Source organism: Telopea speciosissima, chromosome 6, assembly GCF_018873765.1.
Source record: "Telopea speciosissima isolate NSW1024214 ecotype Mountain lineage chromosome 6, Tspe_v1, whole genome shotgun sequence".
In the NCBI taxonomy this organism is placed as follows: domain Eukaryota; kingdom Viridiplantae; phylum Streptophyta; class Magnoliopsida; order Proteales; family Proteaceae; genus Telopea; species Telopea speciosissima.
This window is the reverse complement of record NC_057921.1, coordinates 64,747,874-64,761,615: the sequence shown is the minus strand read 5'-3', so window position 1 is coordinate 64,761,615 and position 13,742 is coordinate 64,747,874. Positions and strand designations below refer to the sequence as shown.

Genomic DNA, 13,742 nt, shown 5'->3' with positions numbered 1-13,742 from the left:
TATGAGTTTTAGAGGAGTGGTGATGGTGATCATTAGAATCCCAGCAAAAGATGAATCTGGATTCAGGCAACGATTCTGTTGCTCTCAAATTTTAATGGATCAGGGGAGGGAGTGTCATTGTATTGTCTGATATATCATGGTTCATTGTGACACCAGCATCACCAAATTCTTTCTCTTTCTGTTTATAGGTAATTCATCTTCCTTTTTCTTTCCCCCTATGTAACGGGGGAAGAAGTTGCCATTCTTTTTCCTTTTGTTACACCTACAAACCAGTGATAGAAAGAAAATTTTAGTTGAGATTCAAATATATATATTTTTATCTTTATGTGAGTTCTGTAAAACTACCGTAAGGTTGATCCAGGGTGGTAAGTAATCGGAGTTGGACATGGGATCAAATTCCATTGATTCTGATCGGAATTGGAATTGGCCAGATCAGAATCGGTTGGATTCAGCCCAAAATCGATTGGAACCCCTAGAAATTGGAATTGGGAAGAAGTAAAATTTCTCAACTCTTTTTTTTTTAATGTTTTGATTTAATTAACATGGGATCTTGTTTCAACTTTCAAGAGGTTAGTTTCATTGTTTTTTATTTTGTCTACTTTAATGACAAAAATAAGTAAACAAGCATTTCCATATATTTTCCTTCTCCTGTCATATCTACCATGTGCTGATTTAGTCTTTATTGTTGAAGTATAGAATCAGAATATTTTTGATCTGTGGAGAGGCTAATTGTCAACTTTGATAGTTCCTCTCGATTGGAGCGTTGGGCTCCTCTGTAACGCGACACACTGTGTAGTGTACATCCAACGGCCTTGTGTGTTTGGGCACGTAGTCCAACATCGAATTGTTATCGTCTACAGTTCCTGATCGATGCGGTTCCCTAGTGCCTCTCACAAGAGGGGGTGGGACCCACCCAGGGCACTTGACTGAACACTCTGTCTGGGTGGGGTCCACCCTCTTGTGAGAGGCACTAGAGAACTACATACGATAAAAATTCGTCCAACACCCTGCCTATGTATTGGGTTGCATGCTCGAGCACAGATGGTGCGCTATACACTGTGTCATGCTACAAAGGACCCAAATCCATCGATTGGATGGTTTATTAGTGTATTCAAAAAGAAAGGATCAGCTTTCCTTCACCTACAGTGATCTCTTCACTCATCGCTCACTTTATGGGTTGAATGGGACCAGGGTTTGAAAAATCTGATCACATCAGACTGATCCTGAAGGAAAATTCCCCCCTCCCCCCCTCCCCTCTCACGGCCTCTGAGCCATAAGATCCCCCCCCCCACCACCCAAAAAAAAAACGTTATTACTTTGGCTGGAATTGTAGATGACATTCGGTATATAGCTTCAAAGTTCATAAGCAGTTCTTTCTCCTTTATTCCTAGTGGTGTGAATAGTGTTGCTCACTCTCTAGCTCAGAAGGTTTTTCGATGGCAAACAAGACAGTTTGATATATTTCCATTCTATGACTTTGTGATCTTTGTAACAAAGAAGTCTCGAGCTCTTATTGCCTGGTTTGCAATAAGATTTGTTTTCAAGAAAGAAAGAAAGATGGATTGATTTAGGGAATCCATATCTTCTACGGTGCGGCTGCCTTAACGGCCTGTGCTGCTGCACAGACACAAGGTAATGTGCAATAACTGCCTTACACCCATTTGGACAAGACACTTTGACAGGGGTAAGATAATCATTGCGCAGCATAGGCCGTTGGGGGCAACTGCGCCGTAGACCTGTTTGATTAGGTGAAAGATCTTTACCAAAAAAGAGGGTGAAAGAGAAACTGGGCCCAAAATAAAAAATCCGGGGCTCGGATGGATTCTGCAAAAACTTTGCTTGAGGTTCACGTCTGGTTGGAGTCGTTTTATAGTACACAAAACAATGCTCCTGTTTTACCTTTTTTTTTTGTGCAAACGCTCCTGTTTTACCACGTCATACTGTGTCGGAGACGAGACTGCTTCTTAAATAACCACGTCATTACAGATTGTCCTTTCCCACCCTTCCAGTTGCTCCCATCATCACCTTCGCATCCGACGGTCCACATTCCTCCCTGACGTGGACTCTTATAATGCTAACGTCACTCCCCACAACCCAATGTATATCACATGGGCTGGTCTCCCTTTGGCCTCTTCTCTGCCCAATTCCCTTCTCCCACCCTAAAATGACTTGTTTTTTATTTCAAAAATACCTTTTGTCTTGGGTGCAGTCTCGAACGGAAAATCGACACGTGTAGGTTACCCACGTGGAGTTTAATAGGCCATTAGGAAAGTGACTTCCCATCAATAAAAGTCAAGCCACGTGGATCGTGGAATTCGGAAACGCATCAGCTGCTACGGAACCTCGCGGGGCCCATTGCCTTTGTCAGTGGTGGTGGTGGCATGCGAATTGCGATGACCGAGTCCAGTGTGGGGAGTGGGGACCACCCCCAATCCAGCCAACGACAAATCTGCCAAGTAACGTGGTTGTCTCTTTTCTGATTCACACTCGCCTACTGCTGTATGGTAAAACCCGAACCCGCCTGAGTCCGATCCATATTTTCCGTTACGTCACAGCAGCACAAGCCACAATCAAATCGGTAACTTTTTGTTGTGCTTTTTTTCTTCGCTTGAGTGACGCTTGTCTTAACACGTGGTTTTCTCTTTTCAGATGAACCATCGATCGATGGGGATTGCAATCTTTTATACGAAATGCGTTGCGTAGGCTCTTCTTTCGTCAAAAAAAAGGAGGGCCTTCCCCTCAAAATAGAAATGGTGTGCGAATCCCACTTGTTGTGTCGCGTGTTTGAGGAGCCGAGAGGTCGGTGACGACACTGACAAGGCTCCAGCGCATGGGTGTTCAATTTACGGAAATGCCCCTCAGCTCCAAGATACCTCTCCTAATTTAATATCACTCTCTTATCCGTGATTCTGTCAACTACCTACTACCCTCTGTCATCAAAACCTGTTACTCCGCTAAATCGAAGCTGGCCCAATAAAATAAAAAGAGTTAGGTTTTGGTCTCGGTTCAATTCGGTTTCGGGTTTGTATTGAGTTGGGTTAACAAGTTGTTATTGAGTTTGTATACTTCAATTCAATTTCAGAAATTAAGTATAAATACATATTTTTTTTATTTTTTCCCGATTTTTATCAGGTTCGGATTTAGTTGGTCCAGTCGATTCAATTTCTCTCTGTTGAACAGATTCTGTTCTGTAAGAATCCAAACAAATCCATCGGGTTAGAGTTCAATTTGATTCAGTCTGGACTCGGACTGAATTGGTTGTTTCAGTTAGTCTGACATATTCAAGCTTACACTTCACTCCTTAAGGTAACAGAAAGACTTGTTGCATCATCAAAAGTCAAGACACCAAAATCTCAACAGGTTTATTATTATTTGTTTTTGGTTGAGGGGGTGGGGGAGAAGATCTTTATCTCCTCCAGTTCCCTACCCAACCCAATTCCATAGTTCTTCTAACAAGGGAGCTTGTTATGACCACCCTACCCCTGCCTGAACACTCTGTCTAGGTGGAATCCACCACCCCCCTATTAGACGAATTGAGGAATAGGATTGGACAGGGAACCAGAGGAGATAATTTTCCGGGGGATAGAGGAGGTAAGTTTGCACATGAATTTTTAAACATATAACCCTTAAGGTAAATTGGGAACCATCCTTGTTTTTAGGATAAGATGTAAATTACAGAATTAGCCAAAAGCTGAATCATAAGAACATAAACATGGTTGGGTTTTTAATTTTTAATTGAAACTCAACTATACATAAGCCAAAATAGAAATTATGAGAAATAAGATAGAGTTGAATCTTACCCAAAAAAAAAAAAAAAAATAGAGTTGAATAAGAGAATAAAATATGAGAAATAGTTTTTTGTCCCATATGTGTATGTCACTCATCCTCAAAACAAGGGGGTATAGATGTCTTTTCATATGAGAAGGAGAGAGATAGATTCGTGGGATTATTGGCGTAAGTCAAACTCCCAAACATAATTCTTCTTCCCTATAGAACATGCTCTTAAGAATGATGGATTTCAAAGGTAATTTGTTATATTAACCTGGTCCTAAATTACTAAATATAACCATTTTATAATTTTTTCTATTTTTTATAAGAAAATATGACGAAGGAAATATCAAAGTTAGTCTCTGATGACAACAATGTGAGTGTTTAGGGTTATCATAAACTAATAGGGACTGTTTCGAAATAATAAGACAATTTGATTAGGATATATTGATCACAAAATATCAATAAATATATTACTAATAGGGAAAAAGAATCCATTATGTCCTCACTCAAAAGTAGCTTTATTAATAATAAAAAGGAAAAGTTTTTCTAAGTTGACCGGAGGGGGTCAAAAGTTGGTCCACACTGATATAGCCTGCATTTGATGGACTTGACTTGAATCAATCGGTTGAAGGGTCCGATTGATTACTAAACATGTCGTACTCAAGCATCAACTGATTAGTAATTAGACATTCCTGGTGCAAAGTAGTAGTCTACAATCATCCAACTGTATCAACCAAATATTGTGAATTAATCAGTTTAAAGCTCGATTCCTTGAGCCCGATGGTAGAATAAAAACATATCAATACCTTAGCCTACGAGGCCTAACTACCTAAATGGGTAGAAACATTGCAAAACTTTAAATTGGTGGGGACTAATTAGGTCTAATCAAAATAGATTAGGCCCAACCGGTTAATACCCTTAATATACTATGGATCAGACTCCTCTCCAGGGAGCCCAATGCCCAGGGGGCATCCAAGGGTTGGACTGTGCTGCACACATCTCGATGCATGTCCAAGGATGTGTGAAACACAGCCCAACGGCTGGATGCCCCCTGGATGTGCTCGGATCCCTAGAGAGGAGTTCAATCCAGTATACTACTACCTCTCAGTCTTTCTCTCTGACCCTTACGTACGTTGCTTCTCATTGGTTCACTCCCTACGCGGCTCACTAGAGAACCTTCTCCCATAATAGATCACAAAATAAGGATTTGTCCACTCCTCCCCCTGGGAGGGTGGGTGGTCGCTGGTCACTGGTTAGTTGACTCGACTCAACAACTCTAACTCTGGTTTGGATCTTCGCGGACGTAAAAGCGCCTGTTCATTCTAATTCATTTATTTCTCAAACTTTTCCTTTTTATTTTTTATTTAAAAAATTGAAACAACCACGTAAGCCCACATGATGAGGGATGGATTAGCTGGCTTTCAAAGTACAAACCCCAAGACGCGTAAATCGATCAATATACGCACACGTGTACGGTGGAGGTGACGTAGGAATAAATAAATGTCCTCCACGAGTACCGATAGCCAACTCAACTACCAGCGTACGCTCCGTATATACGTGTGTTTATACACCATTGGATATATGGACACGTGTTTCCTGACGTGGATGTTGCCTCCTTTCTTCTTCTTCTTCCTCCCCTCTCCCTTCCCTGCGCCCAAACGCACTGGTTTTCTCTTTTACCATTTTCTTGAGAGAGAAGGATACGCAGAGGTAGATACAGAGAATGCTGAAGAAGAGCAGAAGTTAAGGTTAGAGATTTTTTCTTTTCTTTTGCACAGAGAGAGAGAAAAAAAAACTTACCATTAAAGATAGTTAGAAGCTCCGGTGGATTTTCTTCCAGGATTTTATGAGGTTTCGGATTTTCAGAGCTGCAGGTACGTCGAATTTTGCTTTTGAATCTATGAAATTGTCGTTGAGAGCTGAAAAGACTGTCGAATCTTTAATTGATCTGGATCGCTGAGTGTTGGTGATCCATGACTTGAAGGTTAAATTCTCTCTCTCTCTCTCTCTCTCTCGTGATTTATTTGGTATAGTTATTTCTATTTGATTTTCAGATAAGAGTTTTGGTTTGCTTCGAATACTACAACATTACTTGCTTAATTTTGCGTCTTAGGAAGCAAACATGATAGAATGAAAAAGAAACAACAGAAGGATGAAACGTTTTAAACATTGATGCTATCTCCTCTGCCTTTGGTTCAAGGAACTAAGATCTTTGAAACGAACCAAAACAGGAAGGAGGCTGGTAAGGTGAAAAAGAAAAAACAGGGAGAACAAAACAGAAAATGGAAGAAAAGTTGGGTGATTTGGGAATCCAGGAAGCATAGTTGCTTCTTCGTTGATGAAAATCGTTGATGATTAGAACTCTGTAGCTGTCTTATTGGGATTTGGGAGGGTATGGAACACTCTGTGATAACCACCATCAAATCCATAGTTGGAACTCGAAGTCGGAAGGGAACAAGTTTAGTACCTTTTCAAAAACACATTTCAATAATTTTTCAATAGTATAAGGGTATTTCAGTCATTTTATATATGTTGACGTGATTTAATGCTGCCCTGCGATTCGTGGCCGTGATTTCCTCACTTGGACCCCTGAGTTGCGAAAGGTCTTTAATGCCCCTATGAATGCCCTAATTTCCCATCTGGCGCAAGCTTTTGGGTTTCAGACTTTCCGGTCTTCGAATTTCTTCAGTTGATGTGTTAGTATGGTTTAGGGTTTTATCTCGATTGAATGGCCGGTGGTTTGAGTTGCCTCTGATCTTCCCTAACCCGAACAGAGAAAAGATTTTGGCTGATTAAGTCATGGATATATCGTAGAATTCCATTGGATTAATTATAAAATCTCTTTGGGCTTTTCATTATGATGATGAAAATTTGGTGGAATTCCATCCTTGACCGTCTCTTTGGTTCTTGCCTGCACTAATTCTTAGACTTCAGAAAATAAAAACTGGGAATTAAATAAAACGAATTGGATATATTTCATCTGTATTATGTGACATATGCATTTAATAACTGTAACAGTATGTGTTGTTTCATAATCAATATCAGCCAGTGATCTTTTTTAGCTTTTTGAAAATTTTTTATTCTTTCGTTTGCTCTTTACATGTTTGGAAGAGAGCATCTATATTATTTAAGTAGGCATTTTTGACTACTCTTTTACCTTTTATTTGGTGGAGGATAACTTCTCTATTATTAGTTCCAGTCAAGGAAAAGGATATGATTTAATTTTTGAAGTTATTACTTATCTTTGTATCTATTATCTATTTAGTTCTTTTTTTTTTTTTTGGTTGAGAAAAGGGTCAGTTGCAGGAGCAGCTGATGGTTTGCCATCGTTTCATGTTATTTTACGTGGTTAACGAGGGATCATTTTCTTTCTTTTGATGCTTTTGCTACATATGGTAATTTTAAACAAGGAGACCATTATGTACTTATTTGCATGATCTAACAGTCGCAGCTTGCCCAGCTAAACTTTGAACAAATACTATACAATTGTGTACAATTCTGGTATCTTTTCAAGCAGTATATATTTAGAGGTCCAGATTTTAAGTATAATCCTTCACATACAGCTCTGGAATACTGTACTGTGAAATTCTCATTAATATTACCAGAGCTCTTTCCATATTTGAAGCTATCTGATGTTGGTTATTTATATCATCATTTCCATAATGGCCATCTGAGTTTTGCCCTAGGAATTTCCTATCAAAGTTTGTATAGCTATTTTTGTTCTTTATCACCCTTATATTTGTGGGTGTTTGTGTGCATGAATCTTTATATGTTAACTCAGCACATCAGCAGACTGAATATTCAATACCAGGAACAGAGTAGCTTGCTAAGATAACGGGATTTTCCACCTCTCAAGCAATCAGTGTATATTTTTTCGTGCCTTGAAATTCAACCATGGGAAACAACGAAGCCGACACACCTTCAAAGTCTGAAAAAGCATCTTCACCTGCACAGGTGAGCTCAAAAAGTCGTAGGATAATCCATTTTCTTCTTATATTATTGACCATGCAGTAGAATATATATAGTTACTCCTAATATTCCTGATATAAATCTTTATGGCTTTGTATATTGAAATGACCTTGAATGGCAAGAAATTGCATATAAAAGTAACAGAGAGAGAGAGAGAGAGAGAGAGAGAGAGAGAAAAGGACTCTCTGTCATTGCAATGAGAGACCTTACTTTGAAAATGTGAAATACCTTGTGTTTATTTTGGATTCAGCCCTCTATAATCAATAAAATGCCTTTACTCTCATATCACAAAGATAATATCCTTTAGGTAACGCCTAATGACATTGGACTAAATTGTATTTTGGAGTATTTGAACATTTACATATTTAGATACAATTTTTGCACCTCTTTTTGGTTTAACACCTGATAATGATATCTAAATATCAGTCAATCCCTTTGCATTGACAGGAGCAGACTAATGTTCATCCTTGTCCTGAATGGGCAAATATCCAGGTTAGTGGTTGTTTACATGCTTCTTCTTTGTCATTCTGAATTACAGTAGTTTCAACCTTTTAGTTAAATAAGTAACCAAAAATAAAGTAGTTAAATAGAAGGGAAATTTTTTTTTTCCCTTTCTAGATTAAGTAGTTAAATAAAAAGTTTACTTACTAGATTATCATGAAAGTATCAACTGTTAAGCTGGTTTGTTATATTTTCAGGCATATTATGGGCCTGGAGTAACACTACCACCACCATATTTTAACTCTGCAGTTACAACTGGTCATGCTCCTCCCCCATACATGTGGGGTCCTCCTCAGGTACTAACTAGGGTTGTGGGTCACCTAATTAATTAACTGTTTCATCTCCTTTGTCAGCTATTATATGTTGCATTTTGATTTAAATTTGTGGAGCAATGTGACAAACTGGAATGGTACCTTGGGTTTTTTGTGTGTGTGTGTTGGGGGGGGGGGGTGGGAGGGTGAATATCTACCTTGGGGTTTTTCTCAACTTGGCATCTCAATTTTCTCAGCCTCTAATGCCGCCTTATGGGGTGCCCTATGCAATCTACTCGCATGGAGGTGTCTATGCGCATCCTGCAGTTCCATATGTAAGTCTATACTTATTTTGAACTTAGGATGAGAGATGGTTTTATTTTTTTACTTTGCTGTCTTGATTTGCAATATCAGCCTTTGGTCACCTTCCTAAAATAAGGAAAAGTGAGGTGGTTGTAGCTGCTCATGCTGACATGTAGAATGTGGACTGGGAATTGAGATCCCTTTCTTGAATAAATTGGAAGAATTGGAAGAAAACAATGTGTTTACCCGTGGACATCTGTATAAAAATGCCAATAAACATGGTGTCCATCCTGTATACCATGTACATGTGCATCAATTAGTACTGCCGAACCATTAGTCTTGACCAGATCTGGCAGCAGTGGTTGACATCTATGGTGGCAATCGATTTATCACACGCGTTCACACACACACACACACACACACACACGCATATTCTTTTGCACATGCACATATATAATAATTAAAAAATGTGATTAGACTGAAAGAACTCATGCACATGAGCACTTCTTGTGTCAGGGATCACATGGGCATGGGATTCCACCATCACCTGTTGTAAGTGAAGTCATGGTAATTCTTTGTTTTTTTTTTTAAACTCCTCTAGTCTATCTCACTATGATATTTTAATTTTGAAGAACAGTTTTCTGAATATTTGCGTTATGAATGGAGGACAATGAGAATGTCTTGTATGTTTAACATGGCTTACATGATGGTGTGTTGGATCTAATTATCTCAAGTGTGATTCAGGTTGCAACTCCTTTCGGTGTAGAACCACCTGCTAAGTCTTCAACCAGTAAAGAGCGAGGCTTGATGAAGAAATTGAAAGGATTTGATGGGTTGGCAGTCTCAATAGGGAATGACAATGCCGAGAATGCCCTTGGTGGTGCAATCCACAGAATGTCACAAAGGTTTGTCACTCAGCTGCTCTTTATTTCTAGGAATTGGAATATTCTTGGTCTCTTGGTCTCTTGGGAATGCAATAACTTATGTATCCTCTGCTCTGTGCAATTGGTGTCAGTGTGGATTAATGCAGCATTAGTGGGTTTGACCTAGTAGATCTCCAAGGTCAAAATTCATCTATATGCTTTTGGAATTGAGATATTCTTACTCTCTGGTGAATATAACAACTTTTTTATCCTCTACCCTGTGCCTTACACTTGGTGAGGATTTGGATTACTACAGTACTTGGTATGTTTGACCTAGTAGATCTCCTAGGTCAAAATTCAACCTAATGCTGCTTCTCCACTCCCTTGCTTCCTGACCAGACTAACTCTTTAATTTTTGGATGCCTGTATAGTGGGGAAAGTGGTACAGAAGGTTCCAGTGATGGAAGTGATGGGAATACAGGAGTATGGCTTCCTAAACACCCATTAAATTACTTTGTACCTTCTATAACTTGTTTCTGAATCGTAGAAATTGAAATGTTAATATTGGTCTTCACCTTCTGTTAGGGGGACAAATCACATAGGAAAAGAAATTGTGAGAGCACACCATCCACAGGTATGAAAATTCTCCTTACCAAACAGTAGTCTTGTTGGGATCATGTACCTTAATGGCCTAGGTACCATACTGTACAAAAGGGTAACTTGTCTGTCTGTCTGTTTTCCTGGAAAAATATTACTGACTGAGGTACAGCCCTAAGGCTTTCCAGCTCTGTCGTCCATTTCTGCCAGTGGACTGAACATTTGGTTATTCTGATCTTTGAATAGATAGGCAATCTTCTAGATTGTCCACTGTATAGTTTCCTATGTCAACCATATGGTCCACCATGTATGGGACTCCCCCCCCCCCTCTTTTTTTTTCTACGAGTCCACGTTCTTCAAACATTGTTAACTTTTTGACAAAGTTTTTTAGAGCATCATTTCTAAGCACATGGCATTGACAAATTGGACTGAAAATTAACTTACGACTAGATATTGATTTCAACATGTCCATATAGTTAGAGGACCTATAGACCCTGCCTTTTGGCTGATGAGCCAAGACAGTCAGAAGTACAACTGAGGTGCAGCCAGATTTGATCAGTGAACCTATGGCTTTTACATGTCATTCTACTTGTATTATTGTTATTATATCATGAACCTGTGGGCCCGACAATGTCTCATTGTAATTATTTCTAGCTGTATCTATTTCAAGTTAACTCTAACAAGTACTTGTGGTTGGCTGCATGAGTCTATATCTTCTGTCAAATCACAAAGTTGTCACTACTGGACAAAAGTTATTGCTCACTTTCCCCTTTTATTTGTGGAGGCCTCCTATTTTAACTGAGACTAAAACTCCATGTATTTTTTTAAGTAATCTGGATTATTCTGAAAGTTTTTGAATTTTTAGAATATCCATCATATTTTTAGCTTGGGATTTAAACCCTCTCTACTACATCATCAGAAAACAAAATGCTTTTGTATGCTTTGGAAAGAGTGAGTTTTGAGTTGAAACCTCTGCTTCAAGTTCTAAGCCAATCCATGGCCAAAATTTCATGCTACTGCACTTTATGGTGGTCTGGAAAGGGGGTTGCCTTGTTAGAGGTTAGCTGTTTGATATTATGGCAGACTTCCCTTTCCTCCTTTTTTGGGTGTATTATCTTTCATTTTGTAATTAACTGCATTAAATTCTGAGGGGGTTTATTTTTTCCATCTTTATGTAAGCTGGCAAGGATGGGAAATTTGACCCTGCTCCAGTTGGAGAGGCAAATGTTACTCCTGGTAGTACTATGGGAGCTGCCATGGCTCCTGTTAGTGTTCAAGGAATATCTGTTGGAACTGATCCTTTGGCTTCAATGATTTCAGGGTTGGAGCTTACTGCCTCCCCCAATGGGAATGTGAAACCCAACTCTGGTACTGTTCCTCCTTCACCAGGTGTGGTGGTGCCTGCTCGTGATGGTTTACCATCCGAACTGTGGATTCAGGTATGACTTAGATGTTTCTTTGTTTTTTCAATTGTTAATCCAAATCTTTGCAGTGATTCAAAACCTGGACATGAAGTCTGCTCCCATCAGGAGTAGTTGTCCTATCTGGTCCCATGGGCAGATCACTTTCCACAAGATAAATGAAGCAAAGATCTTGGTCCCTGCTCTGCTGTATGGACTGGTTCAACTTGCCAGTCAAGCAGGTTATTCTGAATGAATGTATTTGTGTGTCAGAGAGACCTTTTTAGGAGCCCTTTTGTGGGTCAATTGTTATTGACTTGATTCATTAAATTCAATTTTTTCTAGTGAGTGGAGATTGCTAATTAACAATTTTGGACCTATTTAAATTAATCTAATAACGTAAGTTGAGTTTGTATTGAAGGAGTGGATGCCAAATTGAAATTTCTGTAACATACATAACATTTTTCCTAGATGTGCTGGTGTATTCATATTTTCTGCTTTTGGGTCTTTACTTTTCTAGGATGAACGGGAGCTGAAACGGGAAAGGAGGAAACAGTCTAATAGAGAATCTGCTAGGAGGTCAAGGCTGAGAAAGCAGGTACTGGCATACCCTCCCTTTGATCCTATTCCTTTTGATCTATTTGAACCCTTATGGTGTCTGTATTAGTTGGCAACTAAATTTGACAAATTATTTTGGGTTCAAGGCTGAGACTGAAGAGCTAGCCGTGACAGTTGAGACCCTAAGTGCAGAGAATATTGCCCTCAGGTCAGAATTAAACCAACTAACAGAGAATTCACAGAAGCTGAGGCTTGAGAATGCTGCGTTAATGGTACCTTCCCTCTTCCAATTTTCCTCATATGGATATCATGTAGTAAATATTCGTCGATCAAAGATTCACTTACCAGATTCAAGATGTGGTAACTTCAGAAGATCTAGTGATACCATTTTCTGCCAGGCTACAGAGATTTAAACACAACCTCTGCACAATTTTGCTTCGCGCAGCATTTGTATGGAACTTAACCTTGCTTGGTTTCATTATACAGGAGAAATTAAAAGATGCCCATCTGGAAGTGGCAGAAGATATGGCTCCCAACAATATGGAATCTGAAACGGCCCCACCTGATAGTACTGTGAACTTGTTATCCAGGGTAAACAATTTGGGCTCTGTTAGAAGTGAACAGAGAGACAGTGAGCCCCATGAAAACTCCAATTCCAGCACCAAGTTTCATCAACTCCTAGAATCAAGTCCCAGAGCTGATGCCATAGCTGCTGGCTGAGCTTATTTTGTTTCGAATGATCAAAGAAACCAACTAGCCATGTTTCTGCTATCCTTTTTATGATTAAATTCCACCCAGTTCTGTAATTTTGATGAGAATTCAAACTTTTATAATCACTCCTAACAGTAGCTGAAGTAGTTTTGGACAGAGACAGCGGCTAACAGGCAATGAATTAATGAATTGCGTAGCGGTGAGTGCACACATGATTCCGAAGGTAGTAGTGGAGTATGAAGCCCTCCATGGCTAAGAAACTTGAAAATTGAGTCTTGGCAAAAGGAATTACTAATTTGTGGTCTATTAGATTCCTGATGATGCTGGGGATGTCCCCATTGGTACTGTACATTGAAGAGGTTTTAGATTGATTTAAGAAGTGTGTCCCAGTCGTGTTATGCATATGTACTGTATATCTTCCTCTATTTGCTTGGAAAATGTAATGCGGCAGAACAAGACTGTTGGACATATAAGAAATTTATAGATGGTTTACTTTCCTTTGTTCTTAAGTTTTTGTCTTTTTATTCATTTCCTGGGGATGGGATATCCCCCAGCCGCCGGCCAATCTCAATTCTGGCCGATTCTGGAGTTGGGCCAGACCAAAACCAATTCGATCTGGATCAGAATCAACTGGTACTGACCTGATTCCTGATCTCGGAATTGTAAACACTGAATGAATCATTGTTTTATCATTTAAGTAGAGTAGAATCTTCCCAAGATAAACAGTAGATTATAAACCCCATATTTTAAGCCTTAAGCAAATGTCCCATGATAATCCCTTCCAACGGATATAGAATAACCTACACTCAGTCCAATTT

General features: G+C 39.3%; 1 protein-coding gene across 6 annotated transcripts; it reads left to right on the top strand.

The window, feature by feature from the left end:
- Positions 1 to 7,490: 7,490 nt before the first annotated feature.
- LOC122665025 (G-box-binding factor 3-like) lies at positions 7,491 to 13,420 on the top strand. 6 transcript variants are annotated; one of them, XM_043861077.1, is made up of 13 exons: positions 7,491 to 7,725; positions 8,194 to 8,232; positions 8,439 to 8,537; positions 8,750 to 8,827; positions 9,312 to 9,362; positions 9,540 to 9,790; positions 9,935 to 9,952; positions 10,090 to 10,141; positions 10,244 to 10,292; positions 11,438 to 11,694; positions 12,176 to 12,253; positions 12,360 to 12,485; positions 12,700 to 13,420. In XM_043861077.1, exons 1-13 carry the CDS (start codon positions 7,666 to 7,668, stop codon positions 12,931 to 12,933), a joined length of 1,392 nt encoding a protein of 463 aa, XP_043717012.1. In that variant the 5' UTR covers positions 7,491 to 7,665; the 3' UTR covers positions 12,934 to 13,420. The 6 variants fall into 6 exon arrangements, with proteins under 6 accessions (XP_043717012.1, XP_043717015.1, XP_043717013.1 ...); XM_043861080.1 differs by having other exon boundaries at positions 8,188 to 8,232; positions 9,312 to 9,344; XM_043861078.1 differs by having other exon boundaries at positions 8,188 to 8,232; positions 9,312 to 9,347.
- The last annotated feature ends 322 nt before the right edge of the window (positions 13,421 to 13,742 follow it).